Source organism: Gossypium hirsutum, chromosome D10 (genome assembly GCF_007990345.1).
Source record: "Gossypium hirsutum isolate 1008001.06 chromosome D10, Gossypium_hirsutum_v2.1, whole genome shotgun sequence".
Classification (NCBI taxonomy): Eukaryota; Viridiplantae; Streptophyta; class Magnoliopsida; order Malvales; family Malvaceae; genus Gossypium; species Gossypium hirsutum.
The window spans coordinates 37477134-37494814 of record NC_053446.1 but is presented as its reverse complement, the minus strand read 5'-3'; the positions used below and the strand labels follow the sequence as shown (position 1 = coordinate 37494814).

Sequence of the window (17681 nt, the reverse complement as noted above, 5' to 3'; positions counted from 1 at the left end):
TGATTATGCAACTCTGTGAACCATGTGAATCTTTTCAAATACCTACTTGTGACGATTATGTTTACCATTTGATTTATTACTCGCAATTTATTCATGGTTTGTGGGAACAATGTGAGACGACTGAATGCCTTAAAACATGTCCATCTTTGTTTCAAATATTTGACGAGGCAGTGGTGAGTAAATTAGATTGTTTGCATGGTAATCTGAATCTGTCCATTCACTTGCGTTATACCTATTCTATTATGCTTACAATTGGACTACAAGCTTGTTTGTGTTGCTATTTACTATTTCATGGCTATTCTTTTCAGTGGACTCAATTGCCATTACTCCCGTTCGATAGAGGAAAGTCGAGTTCATTTGATTTTTCAGATTCGAGGACGAATCTTTTTGAGGAAGGGGGGAATGATACGAGTCACAAAAGCCCAAATTCTTGAAGGCGAGGCCCAATAAGAAGATTCCAAGCCCAATCAAGAAATCCACCCATACTTAGTTGAAAATCAGGCCAAATTGTCAAAGTGGCCCAAGTTGTAAAGTTTTATTTTTATTTATTTATTTATTTATTTTATTTAGTTTAAATTTTTATATTCAGTCCAAGAGTCCCAAATAAAAGACCCTTGGCCGAATTTCCATATTAAAATAATTAGGAGTTTTTTTTAGTTTTAGTTTTAGTGTTCTAATTAAATTAGGAAAACATTTGAAAGGCCTATTTATATGGCTTGGCCAGCCACCCTACATAACATTACAATTACATTGAAAATTTCAGATTTGATTTGAGTGAAAATTCTCTTTGAGTTCTTCAAGGATTTTCTCTTGAGTTTTCTTTAGAAGTTGTTTTAACAATCTTTTTGATTGTGGGGGCCATCTTCAACCTTCTTCTTGCCATTGATATTCTTTGGAGGGGAGATTAGAGCCGTTTGAAGGGAGTTGTGAGATCTTTCGAGATTTCAAGGCTTCTTAGGACTTATCTTTTAATTTCTTACTGTCAATTCTTTCTTTATTTCTACTTGTGCTGAATCATTATCTAATCTATTTTCTGTTCTTATTGTGTTTTCAGCCTTTTTCTATCTTAAGGAATCAGCCCAAAAATCCCCAATTTCTAGGGTTTTTCCATACTCTTTTTGGGTGAAATTAGATTGTCGAAATTTGGGGAAAACTATCTTGGTGTTCAATTGGGCAGAATCACAATCTCCTTGAGGGTTTCAAGAACCCTAACACTTATTTCTATTCTCAATTTGATTCTTTGCTGATTTGGGGATTTTATTTCAGATCTGAAAATTCAAAAATCTAATCTTTTAATTTTCTGTTTCGTTTCAGATCTAATTGTTTAGGGTTTTCGTAGGAGTTTCTCGTGACTTGGCAACTCGATCTTGGTCCGCGCGCAACCCCGTATCATTTGGTATCGTATCACACACGCTCATGTCTCTGTCCGTGTGGACGAAAAATAGACCATTTTCAAGCCATTTTTCTCACTCATTCAAGCACATACCTACAATCAAATTTCCACATATAAACAAACCTTTAAATTGCACTAAAAACATGCATAATCTAGCTATCCTAATAAGGTACATAAGCATTCAACCAATATGCCCAAAAGGCACCTTAATCACAACAATTAGACATGTATAACTATATGCACAATTTGGCCAAAAGTTCAACTAACATATAACTAAGTTTATGCCAAAACTTACCACTTTGTTTACCAATCAAATTCACACCAAAAGTACCTAATATGCTATTTAACACCTAGCACCATTAACCATATATGTCATTTATAACCAATATAACAAATTACCACATTCAAACATATCAAAAGACAATTTATAACAAACATTTAACTTCCATTTTAATTTCCATCATATAGTTACCATAAACACCAAAACAACAACCATTACAAAGCCAACTATATACATGCCAACTTAACACCATTTCATCATTCAAAAATACCAAATTTATCGCCAAAACATAATGGTTATAGCATCAACCAAAACACCTATACATGCCATTATAACCAAGACTTAAAAATGTTAAAATCTACCGATAGAGCCGATGGATAGTGTGATAGGTCTCCGACGACTTTCCAACCCAACGAGCTCCCGATTAAACTGCAAAACATAGAGAAATAAGCACAAAGTAAACATGTTATGCTTAGTAAGTTCATAGTATATAATCTATGCTTATCAATACGTTGCATAATCTTAAATTACATATGTATCAATTCAACATAAGAATAATTGATTCATAAACTTAATTCAAGTGAATTTATACTTCTCATTGCCATGGATATCACATACTTACTACTTTGCATAGTAATAAGGTAAATTGCATCGATAAATCTTACCGAAGCTCACACGAATAAAATCACGATGGTTGTCCCAACCCTTTTCATAGCTTGATAGCTGAAGCTATCCCTTTTCATAGCTCGATAGCCGAAGCTATCCCTTTTCATTGTTGATGGTCGTCACCATCCCTTTTCATAATTTGATAGCAGAAGCTATCCCTTTTCACAATTCAATAGCCAAAGCCATCCATTTTCATTGTTCGATGGTCGTCACCATCCCTTCTCATAATTTGATAGCCAAGGCTATCCCTTTTCATTATTTTCATAGCCGAAGCTATCCCTTTTCATTAGCCGATAATCGTTGATATGCCATTGAATTTTTCCACTAAAACGCAATTTGACTTTATATAAAATAATAGCATTTAAAACATAATTTAAAATTCTATTTATACGTAAAAATATAGTCGATTAATCTGAAGCTTTTTCTTTGCCTCGATCTAGAGCCGTACGTGGTCTATCTTGATATGCATAGATGGAGTATGGTTAAACCTTGAAAAGTCTTTAATGGCTTCCTTAGGTGCTAAATTCAGTTGATGAAGAAGAAGAAAGATTATATCTTTCTTTTACCTTTTTTTTTATTTTAAGATATTTTTATTAATTTACCAAATTAACCTTAAGTAATAACCTTTGGAACCATTAAAAAGTTGTCCATCTTTGTCCACTATTAATATTAATGGTCTAATTACCTTTTAAGGCCACTCATATTCCAATTTCGTAACAATTTGACCCCTTTTACTTATAGAACTCAGTTTTTGACCTTATGCAATTTAGTCATTTTTATCAAATTAAGAATGTTAATGATAAATTTTCTTAACAAAATTTTTATACGACACTACTAACATGTTGTAGACATTAAAATATTAATAAAATAAATATTTCGACGTCAAATTTGTGATCCCAAAATCATTATTCTGATTTCACTGAAAACAGGCCGTTACAATGCATATGTTCAGTCCATGTTTTGTTATAAATTAATATGTCATCAAATAAGACCAAAAAAAACTTACGCAAGTAAGGGCGAAAAATGTCATTCGTCAAACTCTGGAATGTGGAAGGGGCATTGGTAAGCCCGAATGGCATGACAAGAAATTCTAAGTGTCCATGGCGGGTTTGGAAAGCTGCCTTTTCCACATCTGTAGTTGCCATTCTAATTTGAAAATATCCCAATCGTAAATCCAACTTTGTAAAATGTTTTGCCCCATGAAGTTCATCCAACAATTCATCCACTATAGGAACTAGATATTTATCTTTAATAGTGCAAGCATTAAGCACCAGGTAATCAATGCAAAAGTGCCATGTCCCATCATGCTTTTTTTACGAAGAGTATTGGAGAAGAGAATGGTGACCTACTGGGTCGAATGATTCCTTGTTGTAACATTTGATCCCATTGCTTCTAAATCTCATTCTTTTGAAAATGTGGGTAGCGATAAGGCCTGACTACAATTGGTCTAGATCCTTGTTTAAGAGTTATACGATGGTTACATTTGCGGTTAGGCAAATGTGAAAATTCTACCAGTAGTTTATCCAAAACTATATTAATTAAATCATGTCCTTGCATCAGACTAAGTCGTTGAACTTCCTCTAGGTGATTCCCTTACCATAGTATCTCCTTTTTGTTTACTGCAAATTGCATAGTCAAGGAGCTGAAATCCCATAAAATTGGACCAAGGGTACACAACCACTTAACCCCCAAAATCACATCAAACCCTTCTAATGGTATTGAATAAAAATTAGCCTGAAAGTTGTCATATACCACCACGAACTGTGCTGATTTACAAATGTATATGCTTGGAAATCGTTCTCTATTTGCCACACATACTTACAGCCCAGATTTTTTCTTCCGTATTTTCAGTCCCAATCCTAGCACTAAACCTTCACGTAGAAAAGTTATGTGTACTGCCCGAACCAACAAGGACTAACACTATTTTTCCTGCCACCTTTGCTATTAGTTGCATAGTAGATGAACTGTAAGTTCCTCTGATGGCATGTAAAGAGATTTCAAGATCATATACCTTATCGTCATCTTGTTTATCTTCAATATCTGGCACTTCTATCCAAAATAACGTTTTACATTTATGTCCCATGGAATAAGACTCATCACAATTATAACACAATCCTTTAGCCCTTTTTTCCGCCATTTCTGCCCGTGTCAATCTCTTGATAAATGGTGCAGAAGAACCTATTTTGTTGTTATTCCCCATTGGTTTCATTGTTTGTTCCCCTCACTTTGCAAAGCTCTTAGTTGTTGGAATGATCGAATTGCTACTAGTGTTTTGGGAAGTTAGTTAGTTTAGATTAGTTCGAGATAACATTTTGGAAAAGACTTTTTGTTTACGTTCCAAAGCTCAAGCCATGTTCATTGCAACTCTAAGGTTTCCCAGTTGTTGCATCTCAATTTCAATTCTAAGTTCCTCTACCAACCCTACTGTAAAAAGGTCTACTTGTTGTCAAGGTTTTAGATCAGTAGTCCTGGCCAGTAGTGATTGAAATTAGCGTTGAGATTCTTATACAGCCCAGTTTGTCTCAGGTTTGCAAGTTCCCGCAAGGGGTTATTACTCATAGGCGGCCCAAACCTTACATGACAACACTCTTTGAAGTGCCCCCAATCAAGATTTGCCTCCTCCTCTTCTATTTGATCAAACCATAGTGCCTCTCCTAAGAGATGGAATGCGGCTAAGCCTACTTTTTCTTCTTCGTTAGTTCGTTGATTGCCAAAAAAAAATTTCACATCTTTTCACCCACCCTAAAGGATCTCCAACACTATCATAAGTGGGAAATTCCATCTTATAGTATCGTGGTACCATGTACTGTCCGTGTTGCGAGTCTGAATTCTTTATTCTACCTCCGCTGTTGCCCTGTTCTTCATTTTTTTTTCTGAATCCCCTTTCATTGTCTTTTGGACCGAAAGAGATAACATCGTCACCTGCTCCTCTAATGATTGTTGCCTTATAGCCATTTGTTCTATGAAAGCCTCCAGCTTGGCTATCAAAGTCTTTTCGTCACCCATGACAGTTGACTCTGGTACGAAGTTGTTATGTGCCTTGGCATAGGATCTAGTCACAGGTTTAGACGAGAAAGATTTCTTACTTCGACCTATGGTTACTCAAAAGGCAAATTCGTCCTTGACTTAACCCCTTTCCAAAATAATGTTTATGATAAAAAAATAAATTGCTTACTTCTTTATTTCATATTGGCAGCCTTTTTATAGGTTGTTAATAATAAAGGAAAGAGTTCTAATAGAATTCCTAACTTAGAGTTTATAAGGGAAATAAAAAACCTAATATAATAGGGAGAATAAGTAAAACTAAAACTCTTAATAAATCTGATACAATAAAGCAATTAAATAAATCTAAAACTCTAATTTCCGTCGTTCCTTTTTCTTATTCATTCTCTAATATTGTTTTCCAATAAAAACATTCATATCATAATGTTGTTAGTATTACATAATATATCATCTTTAATCATTTGTGATAATTATAACCTTACTTATTATATTATTCAAAATACTATATTATATCATTATATATATTTTATATTATCATTAAATTTAAATTTTATAAGTTTGAATAATTATTAATTTGATATATTTATTATATATAATTATTGTATTAAAAATATTTTATAATAGTAGTTTATGTGTTTCACTTTATTATTTAACACAAAAATTGATTATTACTTATTTTTTTATTAATAATTTTTAATATAAAAAATGTAATCTTTATGAATACATTTCATAGAATAAGTAATTATAATTTATTTATATTTTACGTAATATCTTATAGTTATATTAATTATTTGACAATTTATTTATGAATTTAAGTTTTTTTGAGTTCTGATTTAAATTTATCTTAGGTTCAAATCAAATCGGTGACTCAGATTATTACAGACTTAAGCTTTATCAGTCTCAAGTTCTATTGGGCTCAGATAGTTACGGGCTCAAATCAACCTGGCTGAACTTTTGGGCTCAAGCTTGGTTTGTCAACTCTACTTTTTTTTAAGGTTAAATATAAAATTGATAATCGAGCTTGTCTACTTCTCCTAGATTGATATTTATGATTTTTTTTTGTTTAGATTGATACCTAAATTTTTTTTCGTCCACTATATTGGTACCCGAGTCTAGAGCTATTACTTTTTTGTTGACGTGGCAATACTGGCCACTTGTGCGCCGCCACACGAGGTGTCCTCTTTGGCCCATTTTTACTTTTTTTGTTTTTTCCTTTCTCATTTTTCTAATCCAACTGCCCTGCTTCTACACCGCTAGCCACCGTCCGACCTCCTCCGGTGATCTCTCCAACCAATGACACCACTGTCCAGCCTTCTTTCTTTAAAGCTGAAGCAGACGAAACATTCCTGACATACATACATTCATGTAAAAACCTCCTCAAAACTACTATAAGGTTTCTCATTCTCTCCGTTTAACTCCACAGAAACACATTGCCTTAGTATCCCTAAAAGAATTTGACCTTTTTCGACAAGCCTTTGATCCAACACAAGCAGGTATTTAAATAGCGGACCGAAACCGCTATAGCGGCTGTTATATAGCGGTAGCGGCGCCGTCTGAAACCGCAACGGCTGAAAATAACGGTGTGAAGCGGAGTCACACCGATAACGGTGGGTCGCGGCCGCAACTTAACGGATAACGGCCGGTCGCGGCAATAACGGGACGCTATTCCCGTTATATCCCGTTATAGTGAATTAAAAAAAAATCCATCTCCCTCCTCTAAATAAAAATCAGCAGAAACAGTGAAACTTAATAAAACAAAAGGGAATATATTCCCTTGCAAAATCAGTGTTTTCAATCAAAAAAAGTAAAAAGAAAGCAAACAAAAACTGAAACCAAATAAACAGCAAGCAAATAAGCAATCAAAATTCAAAACTCCTTTCTCATATTTCGATCGCTAAACTGAAACCCAAACGGCAAACAAAGTAAACTGATCACTTCACATTCAGATTCAGAGACTGATAATCTTCAAGTAAGTACCTAAAACTTCGTCTTGTTGATTCTTGCTTGTTTTTGCAGTAGATTCAGAGTTTTTTTGAGAGGATGATAGAGTTTAGACTTTAGATCACAAAGTGAATCAATCCCTTACTAACCGTTGTAAGATCGAGAAAAATGAAATCAATCCAGCAACGAAGATGAAAACGAGCAAGAGAAGAGAGATCTTGGAAGCTGGAAAGTGGAAACTGGCGTTTGATTTCCCTCTTGACTCTTCTTCAGTTTTTCTTTCTGTTTCTGATATTTCTGACGTTTGATTTCCCTTTTTCTTTATTTTTTTCATTTTTAATGTCTTTACTCCTAGCCAAAACCAAGGCACCGTTTAGGCTTCCAATATTTTCATGACAGGTCACTGTTTAATAGGTGTAAATTTGGCACTTTGACTAAAATTAATAGGCTGTAAAATTAATAGGCTGTAAGACTTGAAATTAGAATTCATTATAACTGTTAAACATATATATGTATATAAATCATTTTTAAAATAAAACCAGTATATATTATTTAATGAGAATGATATCCTTACTATATTTATTAAAATTAATATAAAAAATGAGATTTAATTTGAATGATAAAATTGAGGATTTGAAAGTTTTTAAATATGATTATTGTTTGTATTTTTCTATATGTATTTTGGATTTAAATTGATTTTTTTTTGTATTTTGTATAAAATGTAAAAATACTTTTATATTTTAATATTTGCTACTTTGTAAAAAGGTTATGTTTTTTTAATTAATTTCCAATCAAGTTAGTGTTTAGTTGACTCTTGACATTAACTTATCGACAATTAAGTATAATATAAATATTTATATTCTATTTGTTTAATTTTTATTGATATAAATTTTAACATATTAATAATTTATGAAATTAAATTTTTACGTACACATATGGAGTTTTAATAATTTTCTTGTGTAATTATATACTATGCTAATGCAACCATAAAAAATCATCTATACTATAAATTAAGGAGTTGATTGAGTTGATGTAACCTAATAACCGAGACCAAACTCAATTAGAAAATTATTATCCATTCATTTTATAAAACAACAAATATTATTTTGAGGTATTTATATATTTTTATATTTGATAAATTTAGAAAAAAAATACATGCATATAAATGTAAATAATGACATTTGAAATCCAACATTAAAATCATCTTAACTTTATCATTTCATGCCCTTAATTTTCATAGCAATTTTTTTATAAATATATTACGTAAATGTTTTCACATGCTATTTCTATAAACTAGTAAGTATTTAAAGTGGAAAAGAGTGAATTCCACCTCTCACTCCCATCCTCTTTTAACTTGTTGAAGCAAAGTATATTTGGGTTGATTTATTAGAGTTTGGAGAGATTTTATAGAAAATGAAAATTGCATTGATAACAATCATATTATTATATTTTTTAATATGAAAGCTTCAATCTTATCAGGTTTATAATTTTACTTTATATGTTATTTTTTAATTAATATTGTAATTATAATTTATAATGATAATTAGTTATTATTTATTATTATTTTAAAATTTCATAACTTTCATAATTTATTATTTATTATTATGTATGAATTATGCAATAAATTTAAATTTTCCATGTTAATGATGTTTACTTTTTTTGTATTATATTGTTGATAATATAAGTAATGAGTTGCTTATATTTCTAAATATAATTTTATGTTTCTTATATATAAATAAAAATAAAGCATGCCACCACGTGAAGAGTTCCCGACTAAAGGATTGGAGGGTGCACCAAGTAATGATATAGGTTGGCACTTTGGAACTCTAGTGCCAAATGCGAGAGGAAGTATCGTATGTAAACTTTGTGGTAAAGTTGTGAAAGGAGGAATAACACGATTTAAAGAGCACATTGCTCATAAAACCGGCAATGTTGCACCATGCCCTAATGTTACTGGTATGTGATACTTTATTATTATTATTAAATGTTATTGTAAATTTATTAATAAAGATTATATATAATTGATAATAATATAAAGTGTGAATTATTTTTATTTTATTAACAGGTGTCATTAAAGAAAGTATGATGAATGTACTAAAAGAAAGCAACACAAAGAAAATAGACAAAAAGAGGAGAAAAGATGAATTCTTATCTCAATTAACAGAAGAGGAGGATGAGCATGAGGGATTCATTGATGAGGTTTCTGCTATAAGGCAAGCAACTCGAGAAAGTATCCAATCACAACACGAGTGGCATAGAAGGGAAGAATTCAGACGAAGTACTGGTGGTTGGGATAACATTTATGAAGAAGGGCGATCTTCTCATGGATCAGCTAGAGAACATAATCGAGAAAGAACAAGTAAATCTATTCCAGGTGAGTCTGAGTTTACCTTAAGGGGAGCTATACCTGAATTGGTTAGAAGCAAAAGTTCAAAGCAACCAAAGGTCAATGACTCTTTTTTAAAGAGTTTTCGAAGGAAGATAGGTGAAGCGGTATCTAAATTTATAATATATGAAAGACTTCCTTTTCAATTAGCAAGCTCATGGTTGTATAACTTAATTCAAGTGGCAACAGAAGTTGGACAAGGTGTAAAGCTCCCAACACCTTATGAGGTTTCAGATGTGTATTTGGAGTCAGAGTATCAACGAGTTCATGATTGGGTAAATGTACTAAAGACTCATTGGAAAGAATTGGGTGCAACTCTAATGTGTGATGGTTGGACCAACAGTTTGAATCAAATGCACATCATTAATTTCCTTGTTTATTGCAGTAAAGGAACCATTTTTTGGAAATCGGTAGATGTCTCAAGTGTCCGTAGTAGAGATGTTGAATTCTACTACCGTTTGTTAGATTCAGTTGTAGAAGAAATTGGAGAAAATTACATTGTCCAAATAGTGACTGATAATGAGGCAGCAATGAAAGCTGCTGGAAAAAAGTTAATGTTGAAAAGACAACATCTATATTGGACCTCATGTGCAGCTCACTGTTTAGATTTATGCCTTGAAGATATTGGGAAAAAGCCCAGTGTAGCAAAAGTGTTAGATGAGGCAAAGAAAGTGACTTGCTTTATATACAATCACATTTGGACTGTTGATTTGATGAAGAAGTATACACAAGGGAAACAAATACTTCGACCCGCTCTTACTCGATTTGCAACTCATTTCATTCAACTTGAAGAGATAACAAGACAAAAGCAAGGTTTGAGAGAAATGTTTAATTCAAAGGTCAGTATTTTATAATTAGTTAATATAATTACTTAAATATAGTAACCTTTAGTGATTTTATTAGTTCCAAATAATTTAAATTATATTATTTTAAAATTTTTCTTATGAATTTATAGGAATTTAAAGAATCAAAATGGGGAAAGCAAAAGTCAGGGCCTGCTTATGAAGCCAAAAAAATTGTTTTGGGAAAAGATTTTTGGAAAAAAGCCAATGACCTCATAAAAGTTTATGAGCCCTTAGTAAGAGTATTGAGACTTGTGGATAGCGATGAAAAACCAACGATGGGCTTTATTTATGAGGCTGTTGATAGGGCTAAACGAGCAATTCAACAAAATTGTCGATATTTCACAGAGTATGAAAAGATTATTGACAATAGATGGAATTTTATGCATTCCGACTTGCATTCAGCTGGTAAGATAAAATATTTCATATAATTAAGAACTATTTTATATTTTATTATTTTAAGCTTTAGATTATTATTATTTGATGATATTCTTATAAATTATACTTAGGTTATTTTCTCAACCCTCAATTTCAATTTGGGGTGGAGCATTCTGAGAATGTATTAATAGAAACATTAGAAGGTACACGACTAGTAATTGAAAGATTAGAACCTTCTATGGATACTCAAGTCAGAATGGTTAATCAGGTTAGATTCAACTACTATTATTTGTAACTTAGTTAAATAATTTGAAATAGAATTTTTATTTTTATTTTTACTCTATCTTTTATTTATGCAGTTGTTATTATTTAGAGATAAACATGAGACATTCGGTACTCCACAAGCACAAAGAGCTTGGAAGCAAATGAATCCGGGTAAACAGTTAATTAAATTATTTAATTTAATTTATATTATTTAATTATATTGTACATTTTAAAGTTATTTTGAAATTTAAATAATATTATGCAGCTGAGTGGTGGATGATATATGGCACATGTGTTCCCGAATTACAAAAATTAGCAATTAAAGTGCTTAGTCAAACAACTTCAGCATCAAATTGCGAACGAAATTGGAGCACATTTAGTTATATTCACACCAAGGCAAGAAATAGGTTAAAGTATAAAAAACTTGAAAAACTAGTGTTTACCTATTATAATATGAGGCTTAAGATGAGGCATCAACAAAGAATGAGCACTGATGATATAAATGCTAGTTTTAATCCTATCAGCCTTGATTATATCTTTGAAGATGTTGATCCACTATCAGAATGGCTTCATGAGAAAGAGAATCCATTGTTAGATGTGAAAATGCCGGTGTGTTGCCTGTGGATACCTCTGATGATAAAATGGATGTTGATCAATCGCAACAACAAATTTTGTCTCATTCAAGTTCTAGTTCAACTCCAAGTCAGAGTGGCGATGGACCCAATGGTGGTGGTTTAAGTCCAATTGATGAGGATGACGGATATAGTGGTGATAGAGGTGAAATTAGGTCTTCTAGTTAGTATGGAGGAGAATATGGGGGTGGTACCACTGGTGGACATTTTCGTGACAGATCAGAGTTTGATGGAAATATGTTTCCTGAACCTAGGAGAGATAGAAGTGAACCTAGAGCTCCATCAAAGGGAAAAGGCAAGAAACATACTTCTATAGGCTCTTCATCTGGTAGTGGTAGGAGATCGAATTCTAGTAACCTTGGGTATAGTGATTCATCTACTAGCACTCAAGGTTTTTATCCACCAGAACAACCTTCACATGGTTATCCACAACCATATGGTTATTATCCACCATTTCCTAATTATGGTGTGCCATACCAGCCTCAAATGTATCCTCCTCCACCAATGTATCACCCACCTCCACCATTCATGTATCCTCCTCCTCAAATATATCCTCCATATCAATTGAATGAAAACCAAGGTGAAAATGTTGCTTTTTTTTGGATATATTTTTGGACAAAGGCCAAGAGAATCAAGTCAAGAACGCTCCCAAAGTGAAGGTGAAGGATTTGATCTTCCTCGTCATTCCACTAATTGGTGAAAACTAAATCGTGCCACTATCATTATTTGTAAGGTATGTTTTTTTTTAAAAAATCCTTTGTTATTGTTCTTAATTTTGATGATATTAAAACATTTAAAATAATATATATCTTTAGATAAATGAATGAAGTATATTTTATGAAAAGATAATGAAGAATCGAAGCATGTTAAATTATATATGAAAGTAGAATGAGATGAGAATAAGTGGTAGGAAATAGGAATAATTAATGAGAATCTATTCATTAATTTATCTATTCCTTTTTTCCTTTTGCAGCGTATTTATATCTTCACTATCTTCAAAGCTGTCAAGAAATATTGAAGACATCTCTCATGTATGAATTCTCAATTCTTTTATTTATAAAAACTTTCAAACTTATTAAATATGATAAATGTTTAATATTTCTTTTTTTTACTTTGTTATTAGTTAATATAACATTCTTAGAAAATTCGTAAATAAATATAAGAATAATTAATGATTATAAAAGTTGTGTTCTCATGTCATATTAATAAAGGTTCATAAGTGTTAGAAAACACTCTAAAAATCATTAAAAGTGACTTTTTATAATTATAATTATAATTATTATGTTTTACAGTAAGTTGTGCGAATTTGAAAAAAATTCACGACCGCGATACCCGCAGTGACTGCAATAGCGTCCGTTATGTCCGCGACCGCGACAAACGCGACGCGACCGAAAACGCGACCGCGACCGCAATTTAAATCCCTGAACACAAGCAATTTGAAAACTACAATGCAACATCTCAAAAGCAAGGTTAGCTCTTTAATGGTAGCTTTAACATTGACATATAAAATAGAATGCGAGTGTTGAACAGGGTGGGCAAAAACATCATTCAAAGTAGAGAATAATCCATCGAACCTGGCATTGAGTTTACAAAACAAGACATCCAACATTTGATGAACATCTTTGAACTCGAGTTTGAACTCATTGAAACTGATTTGGGTAACCGAGAAATTCGAATTGGATTCAGAATCAAAGCAACACAAAGTAAGCAAAAGCAAATACCTTCCATTGTTTCTAGTTTTAGACCCTAAAATCAATCAAATTAAATTAAGTAAAAAGAAAATTGAAAAGAATTGAAAAGAAAAATATTGGAGAGCGGAAAGGGTTCCTGAGGAGAAAGGAGGAGATTAGGGTTTGGAAGTTGAAAAAAGTAAAAAATTATACTCTAATTAAAAAATTTCAATCCAATCATTAATGTTAGTATTTTTTGTCAAAAAATACTAACATGTTGACTAACTACCATCATATGATGTTATAAATGATTGACATAAAATAAACATGTTTAATTGACAAATTTTAACAAAAATTACAAACAATAATAATTATTGGATTAGAATTTTTAAATTGAAAAACTAAAAGGATTGAAATTTTTTTAAAGTAGAGATGTGTTTAGTATTGCTTCTAAGAAGCACTTTTGGGACAAAAACACTTTTGGACAAAAGCATTATTAAACAAGCTGCTTTTTGAGAGAGAAAAAATGCTTCTCCCAAGTAAAAAATTAGCCCAAAAGCACTTTTTTGAAAAGCTGAAAATTTTAAGTAGAAAGACTAATCAGGGACAGCCATGATTAACAAAAGATGTATCAAATTACCAAAATCCTCATCCTTAACAACCTTAATAATAAATGAGCAAGCGTAAGTCTCAGTATCTAACATAACTTAAAGCATATGACACTGTCATTAAATAAAAATACTAGAGGTGCAGCAACCAAAATGTCTCTTCCAAGTAAAGATGCAGAAATGGACTTCATTTCAGAGGAATGAACCTAGAAGAATGGGTGGCACCAATACCAGGTCTACCATGCTTAACGGGCTTGTACGAAATGGAAAACTCGGCAAGGTAATGGCTGATCATTTCAGGCTTGATTTCAACCTGGTTGAATGTCTTGCCATTGTACACACCGATAATGCTTCCAATCATTTCGGGTACAATAATCATATTCCGCAGGTGGGTTCTGACTGGTTCTGGTTTCTCTCCCGGTGGGGCCTCCCTTTTCTGATTCAATATACCAGAGCAAATATTATGCAAGAATAAGGGGTATCTTGAATAGAATGACCAAGAACATTCATAACATTGAATCAACATAAATTTCTCTAAAGCTAGAATTAAAAAGACAATTCAGCAACAAACAGAAGTTTTAAAAAGCAATGGATCAGAATGTGGAAAATTAAAAGGAAAATAATCTAAGAAAACAGCAGACAAATGAAGCATAGTGTTTTCATGCATGCAACATAGGTTGATAGTTAGTGGCAAGTAGAATAATATGAGAGCCGTTACTTCATAAAATCAGAAATAGATTCGAAACATAATTAAATATAACAAGGATTAGAATCTGTTACGCACATGCAAGGTTTTGGCACATAATTTGAACATAATCAATGCAATCTGTTCAACTAAAGGCTACAATAATAACAATTTACAACAATACTCTTCAGACATTGAGACTCAATTTCAGCTACTAGGGTTTGCTATAATTTCATTCCTAAAGAAAATTGATTCTCACTTTAAAAAAGAAAGGATATATAGTAATCTATGTTACTCGAACATGAGTGAGTGTCAAATAAGGGTATGTATCCAACATGGGTATAGTTAGACCATTTTTAAGGTTTGGAGGATATTTAGAGATCATATCCCCATATCCATGTCTCGGGATACAAGTTCGGACATGGGTGCTTCAAGAAAAATGAGAAGTCAAAGGAGCATTTCAGAATTGTAAATCTGAGACATGAAACAAATGGCACAGACATAATAAATTCTCTAATCATATACTTAATTTTAGCATAAATAAGAGTTTCAAGTAACAGTATTGACTGTTAGGCTTCAAGCAAAGCTCCAACTTTCAACAAAATGGAATATAACATTCCCTACTAACTCAACATCGATATTAGATCTAAACATTAATCCAATAAATATAATTGACAAAACAAGGAAGGAAAGAGGAAAGTTAAGATCAAATTACCGCCTTGCGGAGTTTCTTAATTAATGCCATGGGCTTTCTCTTGAGACCCCTTTGGAACCTAAAATCACATAATAAAAACAATTGAAAAAATGGTCTGCAAGAATGAATTTTTTTGTTTTTTGTTTTAATCTTATTACCTTCTACGAGCACGTGCGGGGAAGAGCTTGACAAGCTCATCGGTGGACATATCAAGAAGAGCATCCAAATCAACGCCTCTGAAGCTAAATTTCTTGAATGTTCTCTTCTTAGGCACTCCAGCCGCCGCCACCTCTGTCTCCACATTCGCCTATCAAAATTTGATCATTCACCACACTGTAACAGAAAAAGAAAAAAAGACAGAAAAAAAAGAAGGAAAATGGAAAGACGTAAATTACCATTGTTGAAAGCTTAGGGTTTTGAAACTGGTGTAGTCGCCGCTAGGGTTCTTTCGGAGGTTGAAGAAATAAGATAGATTTTGTACAAGTTTCTTATACATAATGTAAAAAGCCTTACCCGATATTTGATCTCTCAAAAGGGCCCAACCGGGGCCCGGCTTGAAATTGTGATTTGGATCAATCTAATTCCAAAATTATTATTTTTATTTAAAACATAATTTTGATGTACTTTGTAACTTCAATAAAATTTTATTTTATTTATATTTTTTATATATATAAATATAAAATTTGAAAAAATATTATAAATATCTCTATAATCACTCAACGCGTAATTATTTATTATTTATTATTTATATATCATCAAAAGCTTTGAATCAGTGACCTTTTAAAGTCTATAACCACTCAACTAACCTATTTTTTTATTACATCTAATGCACAAAGAAATTTAAATTAAACTGCATTTGGGATTCAAAAGGAGAAAAAAAGTTAAACCCAACACTTTTGAAAGGAATCAAACTCGCACTCTTTTGCACTACACCTCGTCTTTTACTGCCAAAAACACTCGAAGATTGTTAGATCTTGCATTACAATAAGGCCACGTTTGATTGGGGGGAATGGCATAGTCATTCCCTCCCTATTCTTAGATGAATAGTAATGTTGTTGTTTGGTTCACGGTTTCTTCATTTTTTCGAATCACTTAAAGCGTTTCTATTCCCTCAAATGCGTAATACAGATTTAGTGGTGATGGCTTTGAATAACCATTCCGACCATCATCGAATAGAAATAAAGAAAATTCTTCCTAAAATCTCCTTCACACTTTCTCTGCAAACGCGTTCAAAGTTGGTTCTTTTATCACAACAATGCATTTTCAGGTTAGCAGATTTTTCTTTTCAAGTTTAATTTCGTTTGGTTTCTGCTCTTGCAATCATCAAATTTTGTTTTAGAAGGGGTTTCTGGTAATGGGTTTTCTTTAAATTTTCTAAGAAATAAACTACAACTCAACTTCCAAATCACTGTCTTTTGGGGGAGTTGATGTTTCAAGCTATTCTATCATTGGTCGGGCATCTAGAACTTTTTCAACAATGATATTTTTCTTGTATGAGCAGGTTTTGTACTTTTTTGAAAACCCAACATCTTTACCTCCTCTTTTTTGTTAGTTGCGGCTTCCTACTAGTGTTCCTTTCTTGAATGCCTTCCCTTCTGTGTCTATCAAGGTTGAAAAGAACATTGAATTTACAATTTATGGTCTTTGTCAATAGGTTCAATCGGATGATTTGTTTGGGCAACAAATAATAAAAATTTAGAGGTGAAACCATCCTACTTTCTTATTTTCATCTATTATGAGTTGGCTTAATTCTGTGAGTGAATTAGTTATGGGCAAACTACAAAAATAGTCACTTTTGTTTGCCTCAAATTACATTTTAGTCACTTATGTTTGAAATGTTACATTTTAGTCACTTACGTTATCGTTTTGTTACGAAGTGGTCACTCTATCATTGAACTCCATTACCTCCCTAATGGTAGTCCTATGTGGCAGTCCAAATAGATTTTAAATGCCAACTTGGATGTCCAGTTGTTGGAATGAAAATAGGTTTTTAATTAAATAAATTCAATTTGGATTGCCACGTAAGGCATCCAAGTTGGCATTTAAAACCCATTTGGACTGCAACGTAGGACCGCCATTAGGGAGGTAACGGAGCTTAACGATAGAGTGACCACTTCGTAACAAAACGATAACGTAAGTGACTAAAACGTAACATTTCAAACATAAGTTATTAAAATTTAATCTAAGACAAACAAAAGTGACTAATTTTGTAGTTTACCCATTAGTTATTTCCCAGTAA

At 32.3% G+C, this 17681-nt stretch overlaps 2 protein-coding genes and 1 long non-coding RNA gene across 3 annotated transcripts; 2 read left to right on the top strand and 1 right to left on the bottom strand.

Moving 5' to 3' along the window:
- Window positions 1-9031: 9031 nt before the first annotated feature.
- Window positions 9032-10942, top strand: LOC107915286 (uncharacterized). Its single transcript, XM_041101972.1, has 4 exons — window positions 9032-9092; window positions 9349-9657; window positions 9850-10340; window positions 10625-10942. Exons 1-4 carry the CDS (start codon window positions 9032-9034, stop codon window positions 10940-10942), a joined length of 1179 nt encoding a protein of 392 aa, XP_040957906.1.
- An 889-nt stretch (window positions 10943-11831) lies between these two features.
- Window positions 11832-12887, top strand: LOC107915471 (uncharacterized). Its single transcript, XR_005919473.1, has 2 exons — window positions 11832-12518; window positions 12759-12887. It is a non-coding gene; the product is annotated as an uncharacterized lncRNA (long non-coding RNA).
- Window positions 12888-14071: 1184 nt separating this feature from the next.
- Window positions 14072-16016, bottom strand: LOC107914865 (40S ribosomal protein S15-4). Its single transcript, XM_016843912.2, has 4 exons — window positions 15838-16016; window positions 15601-15749; window positions 15464-15521; window positions 14072-14499 (listed from the first exon to the last, which is right to left on the bottom strand). Exons 1-4 carry the CDS (start codon window positions 15838-15840, stop codon window positions 14251-14253), a joined length of 459 nt encoding a protein of 152 aa, XP_016699401.2. The 5' UTR covers window positions 15841-16016; the 3' UTR covers window positions 14072-14250.
- Between the last annotated feature and the right edge of the window lie 1665 nt (window positions 16017-17681).

Coding starts and splice junctions, on each gene's coding strand:
- LOC107915286 (XM_041101972.1), top strand. CDS start 9,032: ATGCCACCACGTGAAGAGTTCCCGACTAAAGGATTGGAGGGTGCACCA. Junction 9,658..9,849: donor AACAAGTAAATCTATTCCAG/GTGAGTCTGAGT, acceptor ACTTAATTCAAG/TGGCAACAGAAGTTGGACAA. Junction 10,341..10,624: donor TGTTAGATGAGGCAAAGAAA/GTGACTTGCTTT, acceptor ATGAATTTATAG/GAATTTAAAGAATCAAAATG.
- LOC107914865 (XM_016843912.2), bottom strand. Junction 15,522..15,600: donor CCCGCACGTGCTCGTAGAAG/GTAATAAGATTA, acceptor ATGTGATTTTAG/GTTCCAAAGGGGTCTCAAGA. Junction 14,500..15,463: donor TTAAGAAACTCCGCAAGGCG/GTAATTTGATCT, acceptor ATATTGAATCAG/AAAAGGGAGGCCCCACCGGG.